The 22,231-nt window shown below is 40.3% G+C and overlaps 1 protein-coding gene and 1 long non-coding RNA gene across 3 annotated transcripts in view; one reads left to right on the forward strand and one right to left on the reverse strand.

Annotated features, from left to right (window-relative positions):
* LOC127047140 (uncharacterized) overlaps positions 1 to 22,231 on the reverse strand; it is a 604,330-nt gene that overhangs the window by 115,280 nt on the left and 466,819 nt on the right. The window lies entirely within an intron of this gene.
* Positions 166 to 11,201, forward strand: LOC127047101 (cytochrome c oxidase assembly protein COX18, mitochondrial). Its single transcript, XM_050945057.1, has 6 exons — positions 166 to 571; positions 4,284 to 4,384; positions 5,207 to 5,370; positions 7,099 to 7,220; positions 9,098 to 9,205; positions 10,661 to 11,201. Exons 1-6 carry the CDS (start codon positions 260 to 262, stop codon positions 10,832 to 10,834), a joined length of 981 nt encoding a protein of 326 aa, XP_050801014.1. The 5' UTR covers positions 166 to 259; the 3' UTR covers positions 10,835 to 11,201.

Consider the following 22,231-nt stretch of genomic DNA (forward strand, 5'->3'; position numbering starts at 1 on the left):
GTCTGGTCAGCACCAGACCGGCCCTAAGCCGACATGGCGGCTCTGCCCACCTCCCGCATCGCGCGCGCGCCGGCGCTCTAGGCCTCTCGCTGGTTGGCTGGCCGGAAGCTACTGCCGCGTTCCTTCCGGCTTGGGAGGCGGAGAGTTCGCGGCGCACGCGCGGGAGGAGGAGGGCGCGTTGGGTCGCCCCCACCCCTCCCCTCCCCTCCCCGAAGCTACTGGCGCGTGGACTCTGGACGCGCGCGCGGCCGTTGCCGGGATGTGGCGTTGGCGGCGCGTGGGGCAGGAGCTGCAGTGGCCCCTCCGCGAGCGGCTCCTGCTGCCGCCCGGCTGGGGGCCACGCGCTGGGGCCGCTGCCGCCGCCTCCCTACCCAGCGCGAGCCCGAGCCCGGGCGGTTTGTACGAGGCGCTGGCCGAGTCGGCCCCCGTGCACTGGGCGGAGAGCGGGCTGGTGGCGCTGCAGGCGGGCACCGGCCTGCCCTGGTGGCTCAGCATCGTGTGTGCCGGCGCCGTCCTGCGCACCGGCCTCACCCTGCCGCTAGCCGCGCACCAGGGCCACGTCCTGGCCAAGGTGGGTCCGGGGGCCGCGGGCCCGTCTTCCCCTGTCCCGTGCGGGCGCGGTGGGGTGACCTGCCACGAGCCGCCGCCTCGCCTGGCGCCCTCCCCACTCGTGCCAGCCCTGTGGCTGCAACTGCTGGGCCGTGAGTCAACCCGCCCGCCCCGGCCCCCTCACGCGAACCCCCCCCCCCCCCCGACCCGCTAATGTTCTGACCATCCCAGGCAGGTGTTTGTCCATCCTGCTCTGAGAAACCTCCAGTGGTGGAAATCCCACTGCCTCCCTAGGCAGCTTATTCCATTGCTTAACCATCCTAGTGTCCAGCCTAAACCGCCCTTGCTGCAATTTAAGCCCATTGCTTCTTGTCCTGTCCTCAGAGGTTAAGGAGACCAATGTGTCTGCCTTCTCCTTGGTCCATGTATTACTGGAGTCCCTAGCAAGAAAACGGGATAGGTGCCATGGGATTGTGTAGTGCCCTCTCCACCGCCTCTGCGAGGAAGGGACTTGGCAACCTGTATAGCAAGGAAACTAGCTGAGAGCTGCTGGCTTCATGCCTGGTGGTACATTGTCCTTCCAGAGCTGTGCGACTCTTGTGGACCAGCCAGTCAGCTGTCACGTGCCCCACCATTCTGCAGTGTCACATTATTTGTTGGGAGAGTAACTAAAGTAGTGATGTAGCATTGTAATCTAATGTGAGCTCTGTCCCCTCTCAAGAACAATATTCAGAGGTAAGACTGACATAGCTTAGACCAGGGGTCGGCAACCTTTCAGAAGTGGTGTGCCAAGTCTTCATTTATTCACTCTAAAGCTTTGTCTGCCAGTAATACATTGTAACAGTTTTAGAAGGTCTTTTTCTATGTCTATAATATATAACTATATTGTTGTATGTAAAGTAAATAAGGTTTTTAAAATGCTTAAGAAGCTTCATTTAAAATTAAATTAAAATGCAAAGTCCTCCAGAGCGGTGGCCAGGACCCGGGCAGTGTGAGTGCCACTGAAAATCAGCTCGTGTGCTGCCTTCGGCATGTGTGCCTTAGGTTGCCTACCCCTGGCTTAGACATTGTTAACACATATGGTGCTCTCTGTGGTTGTGGCTACATTAATTTTAACAAAATATTGCCACCAGTGGTACCGCTAGCTCAGCTGCCTTGGTGGATGCCCTTTTGTAGATGAGTTCAGCAGCTTTTAAATACTAGATATGCTGCCTCATGAATTATTCCACACATAATACAATCTTATCCATTTTATTCTACAGCATTTATGTATATGTAATATGTTATAGCATGAAATACTGTGTACATATAAAAATAAAATGTACAATTATAAAAGGCTTAAACTATGTACTACACATAATTACTATATGAAGAATCACAACTCATTATGTTTAATTTTCTTATTGTGTAAAAATGAAAACCTAGTTAAGTATCTCCACTGTTGGATATGTTTTTGGTAAGCTATTAGGAGGATGGGAATCGTTTACATAACTTTTTCAGCACCACTGATGTTCCCCATAGGCCTGCAAACCAACCAGGTGCTGACTTGTTAAAATATTTTGTAGATTGTGAAACCTAACAGAATCACAGCAAAAGTGTTGCAGGTGAAACCTTTTGAATCACAAGATAATATACCTTTTGGTATTGCACTAAAGAGAGCAGACAGTATATCAGCTATTGTGTTTGTGGTAAAATGCTTCACTGCTAAAAAATTGCAGAATCCTTTGCAACACTAGAATTACTACAGCCATGTTTTATTTGAGTAAAAAGTCTCTATTTAATCAATCTTGCTTTTATTCTTTGTGTTCCTGTCAACAAGATATGAGAGGATACTTTTCCCTCCTTTGTAAAGTATTTCAGGATCTCAGGATAAAAAAAAGCACTGTGAAAATGCCAAGTATTTTATTAGTTTCAATTTAATATAAGAGGCAATTGCTTTGTAACAGTGCACTTAGAATGCAAAAAGTAGTGCCAAAAACAACTGCTGGAAGTTTTACATCCAATAGTGCTTCCGCTAATGTGGAATTGAAATAAATAAGTGTAATCACTGGCAAAGAATGCAGTAAAATTTTCTGTAGCTATTAATTGTAATGTTGCAGAATTAACAGACTCAGCCTAACACAGTCCTTTGTGGTACACTGATCTCTGGTTAGGTAGGTAGGTAGATTTGTTTGTTTGTTATTTACTCAGCAGTGAATATCAATAGCACATCCTTCGTGGCCCCAGCACTCCTTATTTAGGGCTTGGCTACACTCAAAACTCCAAAGTGCTGCCACGGAAGCACTTTGAAGTGCGAGTGTGGTTGTGGCGCCCGCGCTGGGAGAGAGCTCTCCCAGCGCTGCAGGTACTCCACCTCCCTGTGGGGATTAGTTTACAGCACTGGGAGCCACGCTCCCAGCACTGGGCACTGTTTACACTGGTGCTTTACAGTGCTGTAACTTGCTGCGCTCAGGGGGGTGTTTTTTCACACCCCTAAGCGATAAAGTTGCAGCGCTGTAAAACGCCAGTGTAGCCAAGGCCATAGTTGGGAATTTACACTTTCAAAGCACTGGATAAGGGTGGAGTATTACTAAAACTCAGCAATTAATGTGCCTTTCTCAGGAGAGTCCAAAATAGTAAGAGCAGAAGTGTGACAGAAAATCCAGCCCAGGAAATCTTTTTCCTGTTTCCATTTTGCTACTGGTAAGGGAAAAGTGAGGCTTGAGAAAATGGACAGAAAATTGTAGTTTTGATTTCACTATACAGAATCAGTTCAGGCATAACTCTTTTTTCCCTTGTTCTTTGGACAATTAAAGTAACTTTAAACTGATGGTGTTAGTTATTGGCACTAAATGTGTGCCTATACACTGAACCAGTTATAATGCAGATGTGGCAGAGACTATTTTATACCTACCACCATTTCAGAGGAAGTAATCCTCTAGTGTGGTTTTGTAAAAGAGATGTTGTCTAGTAATACATCTGAATGGTAGTAAGCCATACAATCTATTTTAACTTTGCTAGCTAGTTGTCACATGGTCTCCATATCAAAATAAGTATGGTATGTTGTGGCCATCTTTTTTTACTTTTTAAAAAGCTATTGAGTAGTAGAGATGAATCACACCGTCTGTGATATTGTCCTTGTATCCTATAAAGTGTTCTGTAGCATTTGTGTGTTTTGCCTTGTTCACAATCAGAAGTCCATAGAGAACAAATATATTAATTTCATGTTTAGACACAAATATTACAAATTCTTTTACCAGTACTACTTCATACTTGTATCTTGCCACATTGACTGCAAAAATGTAGAACTCCATTTTCAGTGCTACATCCTGGGCCTGATCCTATTGAATTAAATGAGATTTTTGCTATAGACTTCAGTGGCTGCAGAATCATACCTTTTAAGGCTGTTCAAAACATGGATGAGGGAGTTCCACCATGTGTTTTTGTATAACAATTGTGTACAGACCCTTTATATACTAAAAACCTATAATGAATTATAGTATGCAACCAACACTTGTACTTATGTTTATCACCTGGTAAGATTGATGTTTTATTTGTTGTTTTTTGTCAGAAATACTTAAGCATTCTCACTCAAGTTCCTCAAAAGCCCAACATATTTACAGGCAGCAAGCACCCACAGATGCATGGATTTCACTTTACAGTACACATACAAGATGATATGGGGTAGAGAGACTGGTTGCAGATAGAACTCTTTAATTTTACTGTATAATCATTTCTTCCTTTTCTTTAGCTAGCTGGAAAATTTGCAGCCTGAAATAGAAAACCTAGCTAAGCGTCTTCGCTATGAAGTTTCAATTCGTGGGAAGCAACTGGGTTGGTCTGAAAAAGTTGCTAGGTAAGATAACAATTGTACAGTATCTTACAAATCCACTTGGGCTGAAAATAAGAGGCATATATAAAGATGATGGCAATATATATTTATAAAAAGGCTCTACAAATCTGACACTAAAATAATGGATTTTGTCTTATTTTTATATAAAACTTTTCTGTGTTATTTACATAGACATTTAGGGAATATGCTCATTTGAGGCATTGAATCTGTGATGGACTAAAACTTATAAGGCCAATTCCTGTTTCCACTGAAGTCAGTCTGGGTTTAGTTGTTGACTTCAATAGGACCAAGATTTGACCCATAGCTATGGTTTCTAAATCTTTGTTAGGAGGGGATGGCAGGACCTGGCTGTGTCAGCTTTACTACATCCAGTGATTTTTCTCATTCAAGAGGAATCCTCAGCTGTCCTGGTATGGTAGCTCCATCTCCTTTGCAGTGTCAGAGTGATGTTAATGGGACAGAGTGCAGTCTGAGGATCTGGCCTGAGATCTGTACGCTGAGGAGCTTGTAGTCTTAAATCAGATAAATACAACACACAGAATAAGACATCGAACAGTATTGCTAGGAGACAGAGATGGTGAAGAGGTTATCATTAGAAGCCCGCAGAAAGGAAAAGGGTTTGAAGGGTGAGATTGGAGGTGATTGGCAGACAACAAAGGAAGACTGTCTCAGGCCATAAAGGGCGAACTCCCTGGTTTGACTTCATTCACTTGGTACTCCAGTGCAGTATTTGAAATGAACTAAATGTGATATGTAACCTCTGGTTTATTATTTCAGAATTTGAAAAGTTATATTACAAGGAGTTTTGTTTTGTTTTCCAATCAGGTTCCATTTCAGGAAGAATCTGGGAAGGATTGTTTCAGAGTTGTATGTTCGAGACAACTGCCACCCCTTCAAGGCTAGTCTGTTGATGTGGATACAGATTCCAGTGTGGGTGTTTGTTTCCATAGCTTTGCGTAACTTCAGTGTAGGTGCAGCAGACTCAGAAGGTGATCATTCTGAACAGTTGTACTGAAAATATACACCTGTTTTGATAAATACACTTCTCCAGTTACAATTTTTACAAACATAGTTTGGTTTTATATTTAAGAATTTGAGTTGTTGAGTTTGAGATGTAAGATTGTTGAAAAAATAGTCCAAACATAGCTAAATGACTAATATGAATAATACTGTATTTGTAAGACTTTTGATTAGGCATGTCATAGATGCTACGCCACTGGTCCATGTAATCCAGAAGCCTATCTCTGGCCTATACCCGTACTTTTTGCACCCCAACTTGTTCTGGTAGATCAGGAATTCAGTGCATCCATAGCCACAAAATAACCTCTCAGTTCATTCAGAGAGCTCATTTGCCAGCAGTGCCTGTAAGGGTATTTCTACACTGCACTGTAGTGCAGCTCTGAGCTGAAAGAGCAAAGTGGGATGCATGGGATGATCAGTTAACAGTAGTGCTGGAATTTGAGCTCTAGGAACAATCTAAAATGTGTTGGGTATGCTCCTGGGGTACTAAATTATTTTGTGTGCTTTGCAAGCCAAAGCAATCGAAGTCATGCTTACTATGTAAAGATACTAATGCAACAGTTTGCTTAAAATTAAACTGGGATTTTCTCTCATTATAAAGCCTTAACTTTAGATAAAATAAAATGCATTCATAAAGATGGTACTTTATTTTATCCTATCCGCAGTATTGGTGTTTTGACCGTTTAAAGAGTAGATTATGATATGCAGGATTAACCCAACATATGATGCTTTTGTGTTGATTAAAATGCCATGATATCTTGTATTCCAAGTCTAACAAAGTACTTTGGTTGCTGTGGGTTCCTGCACTGATGAATATTGTATCTTTAATGGCATCCCCCATATGAAAGAGACTTTTCAACTTCAATGGGCAGATTTTAAAAATAATTGTAATGCTTCTGTTTCTCTGGCACATAACATTGTTTTAATTGCTAAATATTACTGGGCTAAATAACTTGTCATTTAGCCCAATAAAGTTTAGCTACTATTAGGAAAATTGTTTGTTATAAAATTTTTGCAGTTAGGGACAGAAGAGTCAGAACAAGTTATTTTTCATCATCTGTTTGCGCCAAATCCTGTCAGCCTGCAGTTCTCACTAATAATTTCCTTTTCTTGTTAGATGGCAGGCTGCCTTCACTTTTAATCTTTTGGATTAAAAGCTTTTTTTAAAAAGACATCGTTATATAAATAAAGAGAAACTAATCGTGTTTGCAAAGTGAATTTCCAACTGATGCTTTGTGAGAACCATTTTTTAAAGTCAGTGATAAATACAACATTCTCTCAAATCCACTTTGGATTTCTTTGATTTCTATATCTCCTTTATATCACATGGTGGATTTTGTCTTATTATGATTTCACAGTCTATAGTTAGGTACAGTTTTCAAATGTCCAAATGTATGTTTGATAGTAAGTGTGAGTAAGACTTAAATGTGAATTTATGCTGCTACCTGGCAGGGGAAGGAGCTTTCCTACTTGGGATTTATATATTATATTACATCAGTTCCTTGCCCTGGTTCTGAGGGAAAGGAAGGATGTTAAAATTACCAGTTGGTGCACGCGCGCACACGCACACAAAAAAGCATTGCCACAGAATAACAAAAATGTCTACTTTGAAAGGCCACTTTAAAAGCAAAGTTATGCATAATTTTGGCTGACTTTGAGGAGAATGACATACTAAATATATAATGTATTTTAAACAGTCCTTGCAGTTCAGGAACAGCTGTCGACAGGTGGAACCCTGTGGTTTACAGACCTTACTGTACCAGATAGTACATGGATTTTGCCAGTCTCACTTGGGCTCCTCAATTTGCTGATAGTGGAGGTATGTTGCTGATGAATATTGGACCATTGTGAAAATTATAATTCTTTCTATAAAGTTAGGACTAGTTCACGACTACCTTACAAAGTGTAAAAATATCATGGCAGCTTCTGATTATAAATATGCACCTTAATTCCTGATGTTGAAGGGAAAAACTGCATATTTGTTTCAAGGCTGAAGTTGTATGGGTCCTGCACATTGTAATTGCTGATAAATTTTAATGTGGCATTCCAGAAACAGCTTTTATGTAGCTTAACCTCAGAGTGATTCCTGTGAGAATACTTTAATTAGCCTACTGCATTTTATTAACAGTGCAGCTTATAAAGGTTAAGGTTTTGGTGTGTGAATAATACATTCCTGTGGGCTGCATTTACTGGCGGCTTTCTTTTCCATTTTAGGATTATGTAGTTCCACTTTTAAGATATTGTAAGTGATGATCGTGGGTACAGTAGGTATGATTCTAAATGAGCTGAAAACTTGATAAAAGCAAACTACTTAAAATACTAAGTTTAAAATAGTAATTGAGAAAAAGTGCTTTATTGTTATTTTAAGAAAGCAAAGGGATTGAGAGACTAGTACCTCTTACAGATAACATCAAAATTAGCCAGGGCATCTCCGCACTTAACTATTTGAACTCATTTTCCAAATGAACCAGTATCATGCAGCGTCTATAGTTATGCATTCTGGTTCTGTTTTGATTAATGACCAAAAAAAACTATCTAGTAGGAAAGAAGGTTTACTTCCACTCCTGAGAAGTATGCTGTCCCCACCTTGAGAACTCACATTGTACTGTAAAAAGAATTACATTCATCACTTTAAAAGTAGAAACTAAAGAGATTTCTCTTTCATAATTAAAGCTAGTAAACATTGCATAGTAAATGTGTTTGAGAAGACACTTGTTAAAGTGTAAAATCAAGAATGTTTTACTAATTTTGAACTCAAGCTTTTTTTTTATACATTTGTTACATCATAAGCAGGAATATGTCCTACACGTACAACAGAAGTTCACAGATATTGGGGCACTACACACACAAGTCTGTGGTCTCTTTTTCGGCATCCTTGATGAGTCCAAAGATGCTCCTTCATTGTGTGGGGAGGCAAGATCAAACAAAAAATAAAATAACAATTGAAAGGAAAGAAAAGTGGCTTACACATTAAACCAGGCCTCATTATAAATTCTTGTTATACTGAATTTTTTGGAATATGAATGAGAATGTTCATGAATATTAAAAATAAAATATGTAGCGGAGTCTGGATTCCCCATGTTCTTGCTCTTTCGCAAATCTCTGCAGAAATAGTTACTATTTAGTCTCTCTGTTATCTGTCACAGTCCTCCTCATTGCTTTCGTATGTCTGGATTTCATTCTTGTTCTGTTTTATTTTTTTCCAAGTATTGTAGCTTAGGAAGTTTTGTGAAATGAAAGTCAAGGTTTGCCTATACACATTCTGCTTCTGTTCAATTATTCATGAAGTAGGTTGGGGATAATGGTCCATCTCTTCTCAGTAGCCATCTCTCAGAGGACTGTGCTTGAGGATCAGGCGTTGGAGGCTTATTCAATGTGCAAAAGCTATTCTCCTGTGAAATAATGTTCTCTTAAAATGTTTTAGATGGATGACTCTTAGTCTTGGTATAAAATCTGCCAGGAAAGGATTGAGTATTAACTGTAAGGCACCAAACAAATTTAAGGAAGGAATTTATGAATGTTTTAAATTTACTTGATTTGAGCCTCCCAATAATTGAAAAGACTGTGAAAAGAATATTTGAGTGGAACAAACCTGTTCTAACATTGACTGTGCATGTTTAACTTCCCTTTTATTAAAAAAAAAGTCTCTCTCTGGTGTGTGTGGGTTGATGGTTGGTTTTTTTTGGGCCTCTTCAGATCTTTGCTCTGCGAAAACTTGAACTGTCCAGGTTCCAGAAGTACGCTACCAACTTCATTCGAGGACTGTCAGTACTGATGGTTCCTATTGCTGCAACTGTACCTTCAGTAAGTACAAAACATAATCTTGTGTAGTAGGTGAGACTCTGCATTAATCCATGCCTGTGTTGGCCAGACTTGATTCATGCTACTCTTAAGTGCATCCCAAGTGCATGATCTGTATTGCGGATCGTAGTTGTTATACTTCATTCCATTTTAATAGCAGCGACTTCACTCAAGTAGTAGTGTGTGCAGGATTTGTAATCTATAAGGGTCACTGTTCAGTACTGAATACGTGAAAGGTGTTGTTTGCACTTACATTACATTATATGCAGCCTCTAGGGTCTTCCAAAAGTGTCATGTGCATCATTACAAGCACTGCACATTTCATAATATGTAAGACACAGTAACAAGTAACCTGTTCCAAGGAGCTTACAATCTATAAGACAGACATAGATAAGACAAGATAGGCTGGGAGATCCGTGGAAGCAGTTGACTTCAAATGTTAAACAAACAAATGTGATGTGACTAGAGTTTTTTGGGCCTCCTGGAAGTAATACTGGAACTGAGTGGTGTAAATTGCATGGAAGGGAGACCACAAAGTAGTTATTAAGACTGGCATCACTATAGAAAAAAGGTTGATAGAGAAAATAAGAAACAAGATCAAGCCATCAGTGGAATGTTGTTTTTTTTTAAATTTGGTATTGTTTTAATTATTTTGTATATAATGTATATTTTTCTGATTACACTGTTAGAATCCAACAAAACTCTTCTGTTAACTAGCCTATTGACAGTAGGTTGATCTAAACCCTACTATGCAAACTTTTACTGGAACAAATGAGCTTTTTACATGGTGTTCATACTATGGTACATGTTCAATATGTATTTTTAAAAAAAAAAAAAAAGTAGGTGCTTTATAGTATTGTTGCCAAGTATTAAAAAGAGAGCCCACAAACTCATTGTTGCTAACATCATTTTTTAAAAGTTGAGTATTAGAAAATATCTGGAGTTGGTCTATATTTGGATTTACCTTGTGAATTGAAAGGCAAACCATGTTCATGTAACTAGAGACAGATGATACTGCATAAAAGGTTTATTTACTGTAAGATCCGAACAACATCTTGAAAATGTTTTGAGAGTAGATTTGTGCGTGAAGAAATGCATGTTTAATTGTGTGTTTGAAGTGGTTGAGAGATTCTTGTACACAGTTGTTGGGCTTATCAAGCCTTTTTAGACTAAAACAGGATAAAATTTGAAATATGAATTTAAAACATTGGGTCCTGTAGTTTTGTCAATTTTTAGCATAGATCACATTTTTACAGTAGAGTTCAAAAACCCTGAAAAATGGGGTTTGTAATGGAAGCATTGCTTAACTGTAGCTATTTATTTAAGGGTGCTTATGTAGGAGAGTTGACTTTCTTAATCAGAAATAATTAATTATTGTAGTTTGTGAAAAGCTACTGGAATTGCAGTGCTTTTATTGCCTTTTGGGTTGCTGAATGCTATGTTCCTGTCTCCTTGCAGTCCATGGCTTTGTACTGGTTATCCTCCAGCTTCATGGGACTCTCTCACAACCTGCTACTGCGCTCTCCAACTTTTCGTCGACTGTGCCGCATACCAAGGACCAAGTCTGACTCAGACACTCCTTATAGGGACATAGTCTCAGCCTTTTATACTAAGTACTTTTTAAAAAAGTGATTCATTTTGCATTCAGTGGAAGAACTACCCTATACAGGCAACTTGAGTAATTCAGAAGTCATATTGTATTGAAATGTTCCTATTTAATATGGGGCAAATCTATGCCAGCATGCTGCATCAGCGCACCTGGTGAAGAAACGCTATGCTGACGGGAGGGCGTCTCCCACCAACGTAGCGCAGTATGGACTTTAAGTCAATGTCACTTTCGTCACTCGGGTGTGAAAAAGCCACCCCCTGAGCAACATAAGTTACATCAGCTGAAGCAGTAGTGTATCCAAGCCCTGAGTCTCTCCTTGAAACAGAATGTGAAAGGCTGTCGTTGGAACTGTGTTTTTCCTAATAAAACAGTGGCTGTCTCTGACAAGAAGTGGAGTGGGTAATTGTACTGACTTCTTGGCACAGTGCAAAATTGTTGGGATTTTTTAGTTCATGTGGTGTTTTTGTAAGTTGGGTGTCCAATTAATAGCAGCTTCTTTCCTTTATTGGTAATTCAGGATGACAATAGATGTTAAAATTGTGGCTGATGTAGCTCTGCTATTTACACTGAGTCTGATCTTAGCTAAAGGTTAGTGAACAACAGTGTAGCTTTATTTGAAGACTGAATGAGTCACTGGGTTGGTAATGGTGTACTAGGTCTCCTCTCTCAGACATTTGTTCAGATTCAGTAGTTGACCACGTCTTCAATCTAGTGGCCCATGGGAAAGTTCTACGGACAACTGAGATGGTGTTTTTGTGAAACAACAAAGGTGGAATAAATGCCCATTCGTTTGCAGTGTCAGCAAACTAATCTGAAACAAGATAGGAATCTGGATTTACACAGCATGACGAAAGGTTCACTGCTACTATCCAGGGGAACAGGTGCAGAACTTTCACTCAGGATACAAGGGTTCTGTTCTTGGCTCTCCTGTGTAAGTCACTTAATCTCTCCCTATTTTAGTTTCACCATGTATAAAATGGGGATAATGATACTTATCCTGCTTTGTGTTTAAAAAAAAAAAAAAGCATCATGTGAAAGAGCATATTATTCCGGCCGTAGTCATAGGCACTGGTCTCCTTTGTATAGAACTATGTCACACAGCTCTGCAAAACCAAAAGAACATTGTTTTATATGTCATGTACACACTCTGGAATGTTTAAGTTCAGTGTCCATATAGAAAGGAATTAATTACTACAACATAAAATTGAAATGAAATGATTATTTTAATTGAATGCAGAAAGGTGCAGATATGGGAAGCCAGTTCAAATAATTTACTAAATACACGGTATCAAATGTAGAAGGCGTTGGGGCTACTTGCTGCACACACAGAAAGACTACGTATGGTTATGTATTCTTTCTGACAGCTGTCTGCACTCACACTCTCCTCTTGGGTTCTTGCCTTGATTTGCTTTAATCATACGTCAGCAGGCAGTTGTCCCTTTGTTCTGATGGATCCTACAAGTTAAACTCCTTTTCCATTGAAGTTTCACGGCCATCTCCCAAAAATGAGATTTTTGTTCTTCTAATCAGATGCATTTTAAAAAGGCCACTCTTGGGTTCCATGCTTGTTACCTTTCCTTCCCATTCCTTCTCCCTGTTTGTATCAGACCTCATTGTTTGCCCTAATCTTTCCAGTTTGTTTGTGTCTTTTAGTATAGATCGTGATTAGCCCTCCCAAGAACAGAGCTTAGAGGGGGAACTTGTTTTATAAATACTTTTTAAATGACCAAAGGCTGGATTGAATTCTTATTGGAATCAGTGGAATGGCACTCGTTACATTCAATGTTGGTTTCGACCCTAAATTCACAACTACTGAAACCAGAGCAAGAAGCCGTATATTGCTTGTAATCTTGCTTTCAGTGTTTGTCATACCATTGGGGCAAATTCATCCCTGTTGAATTCTTACAATCAGTGTTGTATTTGGCCCATTAAACTTTAACAAACAGAATCTCAAACTAAGTTCTGTAGGGAAGAAATGCCTGCCATCTCCATGGTTAGAGACGAGTGGGTGGACCTGGTGGAGGAGAGAGGAGTAAGTAGGGTGCCAGGCAGGTATGGAGAAGAGAAACAAGCTGACAGTTTGATACTCCTTAGCCAATGCTGAGGTGAACGGGGTGCTGTGGTGGTTTTGGCTGTTTCTCAGATAGCACAGAAGTGCAGCTGTTGCTCCACCAACTGGCTGAAAAGCCTCCTGCCACAGACAGCTGTAGATGGTGTTAATCCAGGATTTGGCAGGTAAATAGTGAAGATTTTTCAAATACTTTGTTTAAAAATGTAAATGTTTAATTGTTAATCTTGGAGTTATTAATCCCTACTCCCCCAGAATTGACACAAACATTCAATGTGCATTTAGCATACATTCTCTGTAGACAGGAGCCGCACTATGGTTTTTGGCGCCCTAGGCAGGGGTCCTTCCGCGCTCCCGGTCGTTGGCAGCAATTCTGCAGCGGAGGGGGTCCTTCCACGCTCCTGGTCTTCAGGGCACTTCGGCGGCAGATCCAGGAGCGAGTGAAGGACCCTCCACAGAATTGCCGCGGAAGGAACTCCCCGCCGCCGAATTGTCTCCAAGAGCGGCAAAATGCCACCCCCCCAAATCCTGGCACGCGGTTGCCTAAATGGAAGCGCCGGCCCTGACTGTAGAGGGCATAAAATAGTGCTTCCATGTAAAGTGGTAGATTGGCTGCCTTGCGGACTGAAATCCTCCATTCACAAGACAGGCACTAAATTGGCAGTGACAGTTTTCCTACAGTTTTCTTACTGATGACTTACAAGAGGTACCACCAGTGGCAGAATGAGGCTCGTTCAGTATCTGGGTCTATTAAATCCCTGCCCTCTGCTGAGAACATTGCCAATTACAGTGGTAATTTTTGTAATGGAGTTCTCACCTGACTATACAAATAGCAGTCAACCCTCACAACATCCATGTAAGGTTAAGACTAAATTTTCTAAACTGCCTTCTAATTCTAAGTGCCCAGCTTTGAGGCACTTACATAGCATGGGGTGTTCTTTTGTTTGTTTGTTTTTCAAGGAGGTGTTAAGTACTGCATCTCATTGAATTCAGCTGCCACTGTGGGAGTTCAGCACCTTTGCAAAAAGTAGCCACAAAGTGACTCTCATTGGACACCCAAAAAAATCAGTGGATGCTTTTGAGAATGTAAGTCTAATTTTGCACTCAGTGGCAAAGCTTACGAGTCCTAGGTAAGATGTATGGGAATAATGCCTAGCTCTTTTAGTGCTTATCAGTAAATCTCAAAGTTCTTTACAGAGGGAGGTAAGTACATTTGTCTCACTGTGACCTTTATAGTCTAGTTTAGACCTCAGTTGTAATCATTTTTAAAGGGAGCTAAAACTGTTTACTACTGAGTTGAAGAAAGCTAATAAACATGCAAACATGTTTGAGGTAAATGGGAAAGACTGACTTTGTGGGAAGCGCTTAGGGTCTCTAGAACACCCTACTCAGCACAGAAGTGGCCCATTCTTTAAACACATCCTTGTGTTTTTTTCAAGTCTCTTGAACTAGGTAGATACACTATATGGCCAGACAACGCAATGACGACACAAAAGCAGATGTGTATCTATTTCCAGTACATCCACAAACATAACCCAGCTATAGCACTTCTGTCTGTATTTCTATTTTCAGTGTGAATGGAGATGCACAGAATCTCTGGACCCAATCCATCACTTACACCCACTTTGCTGGGCATGCAATACAAGATGTGAGAAATACTTCTGCCCTTCCCTGACACCTGTAGGAAACACACTACTTTTCCAGAAATCCAGTCACAGCTAGTAAAACTACTTCTTCCAACACAAAAATGCAGAGCATCTTGAGGACTGCATAAACAATGCTGCTGACTAGTGTAATCCAAGAAAAAATGCAGTCCTAGAATTTGTCTAGGATGCTCAAATGCAACACTAGAGTTTTCAGCAAGGTCCTGTTTAGTCTAATTTTTCAGTTACACTTACAAAAAAGAAATGATGTCTATGGGCAGATTGAGTCTGGCTCAGGCAGTGTCTAAACTCCCAGTTGTTTTCTTTCAGTCACTAGATTGCAACTTTTGCTACCAGGTTATGGTTTATTCAATGACACAGCTTTAAAAATATAAGCTGTAACATTGAGTTATTTACTCAACCTAAAGATTTTATATAGGTATAATTATAAAATTTACATCGGATTATATATTTTAACATGTAGATCTAAATCCTGAATTCATTTCTCATTTTATTTACTACTTTAGGGGCAAAGTGCAGTACAAAAAAACCAAAGACACTCCCTGCCTCTATTAGATTAGTCAGAGATCCCAATCCTGCAAATACGCACCTATTTAAGTATAAGCGTTATGGAACTAGTCATATAGTTACACAGGTAAGTGCAGGATTGAGGACTAAGATTTGATCTGTTTTTTAAAACATCTTAACCCACTTTACAATGTAACTTACTTAAGTCTTGTTGGGTAGAAACATGAGGCAATGAAAAGAATTGAAATATTGGTCTCGGCACCAAACAAAATAGAAAAGAAGAAATAGAATGGTTTGTCCAACATTGCTTACAGGGTTTATTTCTCCTCCTGCTGAAGTCAATGGGAGATTTTTCCATTGACTAGCATTGGAGCAAGACCTACCCTACCACAAGTGTGCAAACTCTTATTCACATACATAGTACCATAGATCTCATGGCACTGCTAAGTTCTTGGCCTAAGATGAGTGAGTTTTTAGGGAAAGGTCAGATAACAAAACTAGAGGTTCATAATTAAGTGTCAATAAAACAAAAGAAAGTGAATCCAAAACCGATTAAAGGCTCTTGCACAATCTGTGAGTAGCCTGGAGCTTATTGCCACAGGATGTCATAGAGACCAAGAACTTTGCAAAATTCAAAGAGGGATTGGACATTTACATGGATAAGAATATTTAGAGTAAGCAAATGAAAATAATGCTTACTCAACTTTGCAAAATGCTCAGAGGGCTATAATTGAAGAACACTATGTATCTGCAAAGTATAATTGTAGTGTACTTTTCCCTTGCTTCTTACTGTCTGTTAAAATGCAGAAGGTTTCACAGAAGAAGCCTTATACCCCTTATATTAGTTTCAGGGAAAGCTGGGAAGCAATTTAAGTATAAGAAAATGTTAAGTATTAAATGCATTCTATCACATTCAGAGGAAGAGAAAAGGAAACATGGTATTGCCTGTAGGTGGCACCTATGGACTAAAAATATTGTTATAGTTTTATATTATTACAGGGTCAGCAGCAGTACTACCCATGCTGCTGGCTCTATTATGGAAAGTCTGTGCTTCAGAACCTGAATTGCATTTTGGGGGTACTACCATGGAAACCACCACTGTTTATCTGTGTGTTCTCAAATAGTGTGTGCACTTGCTATACTTGCACAGCGGAATGTAAGAATGGGAAATTCCTTGTGTACAGTGACATTACTTCTCCTGTCCTTTGGAAATAAGTTCAGAAGATTTCCCTAATATTTATATGTTTGTATGTTAAATTGAAATTAATATTCAACTAAGGCAATGACATTGGGCAAAATCTGACTGGTTCAGGTTCAAACTGAAAACCCATTCCCCTTTTTGCACAATTAAAATCATTTTTGACGTTAGGCCAGATTCATTCAACTCTCCATAGCCCTGCTTTCAGAGTAGGTTCCTGCTCCTAGGTCCTAATGGTCCATTGGGTCTTCCTCTTGTGTTCAGCTTCCCCTGATGTGGCTTACCCTGGGCATCTTTGAAATGCAAGCACACAGCAATTCCTTCAAGTTGCTCTGTTTGTTTATCCTAGCTGGCATCTTGCTATGTTAAATATTCTACCATCAGTCATTTTATTCTTCCTGTGAGGCAATAGTGTTCCACTTCATTCGTCAACCCCAGATGCCATTTGACATTTAGTCACAGCATAGAGATTCCATGAAATTAGGCCCCACTTTTTTACCATTCAACTAAACAAGTTTTACTGTATCGGGATCTTTTAAGGACTGCATGCAAATCCAAAGTGTTAATGGACTTCCACGGCAGGGAAATTTGGAGGCAGTTAGCATCCATCACCTGCTTCTGGGCCTGCATCATGCAAACGAGCCAGCCGTTCATGAAGATTGGGACTGTCCTTCCTCAAAACCATAGGAGGAAAGGAAGATACAACATTCAACTGGTAAGTGAAAGCCTCAAGGAAAGTGGGAAACAGGCCACTGTCTTCACCTGTTCTGCAGTGTCAGCAGGAACAGCTGTGGTAAACATGGAGCAATGCCAGGTTTATGTGACTTTTATGGAAGGATTCTGGGAAGAGATTATCCTCCATCTTCTTGGCAGTTATGCAAAGACAGAGGTCTAGATTCCTGAACAGCTGGGTAAAGCATATGTACTATTAATTTAAAGGGCAGTTTGCAGAGGAGAGGTGTGAATTTTGTTTGTTTTTGCACTATTGAGATCTGGACATACAATATTTAACAGAAATCAGTTTTGGAGAAGATTTATAAGCAGCTGTGATTATCTGTGGATCCATACATTTCCTCAATCTGAAACGAATACCATACATTTGGTAGCAGGTCAGCAGTCTGTTTAGTGTTGCCGGTGTTAAATGATCAAATCTGGCCATCAGAAATACCCAATTGTTCCCGTAGAGAAATTCTCAATGTTTCTCTATTTCAGAAAACTATACACAATGTGGGGGAGAAGGGTAGTTGTATATTTGTAAAACTGCAGAGGTTTTGTACATACTAAAAGTTTTAAGTGGTGCTTGTACAACCGTTCATTGCTTAACAAATACAAATGCACTGAAAATTGTAATATGTAATAAAATATGTAAAATTGTAATAAAATTATGTATTAAGATTCATCTTGTCCTTATCTGAAATGTTGACCCAAACTGTAACTAAGGAGGACAGTCTACAATTGTGTGTCGTTTTCAAACATGCAGGAATCCGAAGGAATGAAAGTGTGACAGATGTCTATTTTTGCATGCTGCTTTTGGAGCTGACCCACTTGTTCAGCATCTATTCTATTTTCTCCTTAAATTTACTGCATCTGGACAGTGCGACAGCTTAACGTTTGTCAGAAGTTTCTGTAACTTCAGTTATATAGGACATATCCAGTCCATCTTGGCTTTTGCTAAACTGCCTGTATTTGTGAGGCACAAAGTTACAGCTTCTCCCCTCCTCACTCTGTTGAACAGACAGTGGATTTTGATCACACTGGTTTTGCACCATGGGAGAGAGGCAAGTCAACATTATTTGTTTCAGCACTGCCTCCCAACAATGCAGTTGACAACTCCAGCACTTCTTTTGGGGGGCCCAATTTTGTTTTGATTGCAGTAAATGACAACACTACCATTGACTTTAATGGATCAGACGCTTTATTATTTGTATTACCATCGGGCCTAGAAGCCCAAGATCAGGAGATTTGGTCTCATGCTTTGATTCCTGACTGCTCTAAGCTGACTTCTTTTTCAGGAATGACTGTGGGAAGTTAGTGTGCTCTCAGATGGAGCTTGAGGAAAATGGAGGCTTATTTTACGCCTTAATAGGACTTCCATGATCCCAGAGAGCTGTGGAGAGTTCCTGAAGAACTTACCCAAGCCTGTGAAAGAAATTCTGTAGCCAGTCAGCAACAGTGCTTTGTACAGTAAATAAGGGCCATAACTGTTATACAGGCACATTTATTGCAGTAGAATTTTTGGTAGCCACCATTAAACCTGAACAGCATTAAATTAGTTCAGTAGTAGATACAGTATTGTTGCATGGGCTGTCATACTGTAAGGGCAAGACACTACTCTCATGTTTTCAGTAACTTAACTGTCCCCAACAGTTACAGCTGGGGCTATAATCTCATATTTGGTTTAGGCCCAGTACTGAGTTTACATGGTAATCTTCAATAACTGCCCTTCTGCCTGGGTTTGGAGTTATTTGAAAGTGAAAATAAGTTGTTTTGCTTGAAAACCCTTGTTTTTTTGCTCCTGGTTACTCCAAAACATTTTGTTGGATTTACTGAAGTAATTAGGCATGCTGCAGGACAGAAAGAGAATGACTACATATTCCAGTGGCTAGGACATGCACTGGGAGATCCAGGGTCTAATCCCCCTGCTCCAGTAACTTTCATTATTTAGCCACAGTGGAACAGCTTTGACAGGAGAGATGGAGGGAGCACTTTATCAAAATATCTTAGGAGGTGCGAGACCCCTCTTCAACTCCTTTCTCCCCCCCACTGGGGAGAGAGTGGGTTAGAACTTGGCTCTCCTACATCCTAGGCAAGTACTCGAACCACTGAGCTGCAAGGTGCATGCCATTATTGTCTTCTATGACTGCTCTGGCTAGGTTTTAAATGGGACCCTATTTGGCAATCTTTGGTCATGCCTACTGGATCATGCCCCACGTGCGACTTAGGCTGCCAAACACCTATCTTTCCCTGGTTTGGGAACCAGGTCTATGTGTACCTCTGGTTGAGAACCACTGCTCTAGACTTTTGGTATCTCATAGGTGATCACAGGTAAATTTTCAGGCTCTTTTTTTCCTTAAAGCTAAATGGGACCTAATCAGTCCTATAGCTAGAGTTAGGAAGTGGCAAAAATGGGAGGCAGATAAGCAGAAGTTCTGTTCCTTTTTTATTGACGTTTTTGAGTCAATACAAAAGGCCCAGTTTTGGAAGGCATGCACACAGGTACATGATCCATTTTACCCCTACCTGACTTGTGCACCCCTGATATCCCATACATGTGTACAATCAGGAATACCTATCCCCATGCACGTTCCATACTTTCCTGTACACGTGGTGTTGTGGATGCTCAAAACTGTGAAGTTTACAAATTAATAGGGTTTTTTCCTCTGACAATCCTGGGCTTGGAAAATCATAGTCTGTTGGATGTTCGCTATTAAAAATGATGGTCTAAATATATAGTAATGTAGCTGACCACATATGTCACTTCGCAAGTGTAACAGAATGTATAGACAAGTCAACTTAATGTGTCAGACCCCACATGCACTTAAATAGAGAGGAAAATATCCCATACCATCTTCTAGAGCTGTTGTATGCTACTACTTAATTCCATTATATTTTCTCTTTGATTCATAGAAATGGTACTATTCCCCCCCCCACATACACACATATTTTGAATCAATTCTCAAAACAGTAACAATTTTAAGTGATTAGTAATTTATTTGTATGACCGTAGCACCTAGGAGCCCTAGTCTTGGACCAGGACCCCTTTGTGCTAGGTGCTGTGCAAACAGAACAAAAAGATGATTCCAGCCCCAATAATTCCTCACTCATGCAGGCAGTATGTTACGGTATCATTTCCTTGAGATGGCTCTGTCCATTGGCCAGGGTATACTTGTAGCTGAACATGTAGGCTTCATCTCAATTAAAAAGGAGCTACATGTACCTATTGGGACCCTTGAGCTGGGCATTGTACCTAGACATAATAAGAGATAATCCAGACTGTAATTTCTTTCAGTCTAAACTAAGACAAAGAGTGGGAGGGGGAACAGAGACACAGGGAAGGGAAATGACTTGTTGAAAGCCAGGTGGATCAGTGGCAGAACTGGGAATAAAGCCCAGGTCTCCTGGTTCCCAAGACAGTGCCCTATCCCTTAGACTATAATTATAGTACATTATGAGCTGATTTTGCAAGCTGAGCTCATGTCTCTGAGAAACATATCTCCTGTGAATAAGGCAAGCAGGATTTAATTTCAGGTGATAAAGTCAGAAAGACTGTTGCCACCCATACTGAAGCTATAGTATACAACAGTGTGTATGGTATTCTTTGCTATACCTTCTTCGAGGAAGATAGGTTTCTGGTGCACTTAGCAATATGATCGGTTACGTTTTATTTTTACTATTCTCTCCTGTATTCTGCTGATGTGCATATCATTGATTTTATTCAAATGATGGTCAGATATAAATGATCAAAAATGTGTCTTATAACAGAATATTGTTTTGTATCATGTTGATGAGAAGACAAAGTTCCTGTGTTCAGGAAATTCGAAATGAAACTCTTCATTTTCAACTTTCTTCTGCTTATTGACTTGAACCATCACATGGAAAATGAGATCATTAGCATCACATCCAAGATGCAAACATCAGTATAATATAACACCATTTACAAGGCACAGGAGGGGAGAGCTGGCCGCAGCCACTGAGTTTGAAATGTGTTGTCAATCCATCCAGACTGACTCCCTGATCGTTTTTCATGGAGCTTTGGTGAGGAAACCTATATTTTTAACTCAAAGCTGAGATACCGTACATTGCTGGGATGGTTTCCTGGCATTTCAAGCCAATGATTTCAGGAAAAATAGGCTGCTTCGCATTTTTGTATGTAGCCCTTGTACACAAGAGGGCACTCGTGCTACAGTTATGTGGAGTAGATGCCAGACTGTCATGGTTCTAATAAGATGTGAGTCAGGCAGACTTCAAGACCAAAAACCCCTTTTCCTTTTCTGTCTTTCATCTTGGTGCTGTTTCAGAACTCAATCAGCCTGCTCCTTTGCAGTGTAAACGGCTCTTCCACCTCCTTGCTGTATCGTTTTGAAGTAACCCTGAGTTTAACACTGCTCATCTTTACAAGAATGGGAAAACTTACTAGTTGATCCATCCCTTATGGCTAGAGGTGCCAAATGGAAATTGTCAGGTGTCAGGACAATCCCTCTTATTGTTTAATTGTATTTGCAAAGCTCTCTATCTTTGCAGCAACATGCCAGCAGGGAGGAGGAGAATTCTAGGTTTGTTGTGGGTTTTTTTATTGTTGTTGTTATTATTGAAGCTGTTGGACTCACTGTATTTAACTGATCTCTGCTAATTCTAATAAGAAATAGAATATTTCTAGTTCCCTCAAAGCTCAGTAGAACACAGAGCAGCAGCTGTCCACCAGGGCTGCATTTATTACTTTATTTGTAAAGTTTGATGGATCACAAGGCTGTATTCTCTAAAAGGAGAGATGGAATAAACCATGGGGAATATGCACCATGTAAAAGGTGTCTATAATCCTTTTCTTACTGAACGATGGAAGAGTACCTTTTGGGGACAGTTGAACACAATGTGTTTCTAAAAGGAAACAAAGCTAGCTTTGGGACAAGCCTTGCTATTCTCTCTCTCACTTCCAAAGTGGGATGTTTCAACCCCAGGTTTGAAATGCTGCAATGTGGGGTGTCAGCACCACCCAGCACCCACATGCTAAACCCAATAACCAAAGCCAAGTATTACAGCCCATATACATAATGGTAAGGATTGTGGTATGATTACGTGGGAGAGAGATGCAATATCATTTAGTGGGGAAAATTACTCAGATAAAATCTGAAGACAATCACACCACAGCAAATGCATACAGTAGAGGAATATGAATTTTACTTTAGGCTGAGATTTACAAAAAGAGCCTGGGAGAATTAGGTTCCCAACTCTTATTGCATTTGAATGGGAGTTGGGCACGTATACC

The sequence above is a fragment of the Gopherus flavomarginatus genome, chromosome 3 (genome assembly GCF_025201925.1).
Source record: "Gopherus flavomarginatus isolate rGopFla2 chromosome 3, rGopFla2.mat.asm, whole genome shotgun sequence".
In the NCBI taxonomy this organism is placed as follows: Eukaryota; Metazoa; Chordata; order Testudines; family Testudinidae; genus Gopherus; species Gopherus flavomarginatus.

Excerpts from the sequence above, each read along its gene's own strand:
- LOC127047101 (XM_050945057.1), top strand. The coding sequence starts at position 260 with ATGTGGCGTTGGCGGCGCGTGGGGCAGGAGCTGCAGTGGCCCCTCCGC. Across the intron at positions 5,371-7,098 it reads AGGTGCAGCAGACTCAGAAG|TCCTTGCAGTTCAGGAACAG; the intron begins GTGATCATTCTG and ends TATTTTAAACAG. Across the intron at positions 9,206-10,660 it reads TTGCTGCAACTGTACCTTCA|TCCATGGCTTTGTACTGGTT; the intron begins GTAAGTACAAAA and ends GTCTCCTTGCAG.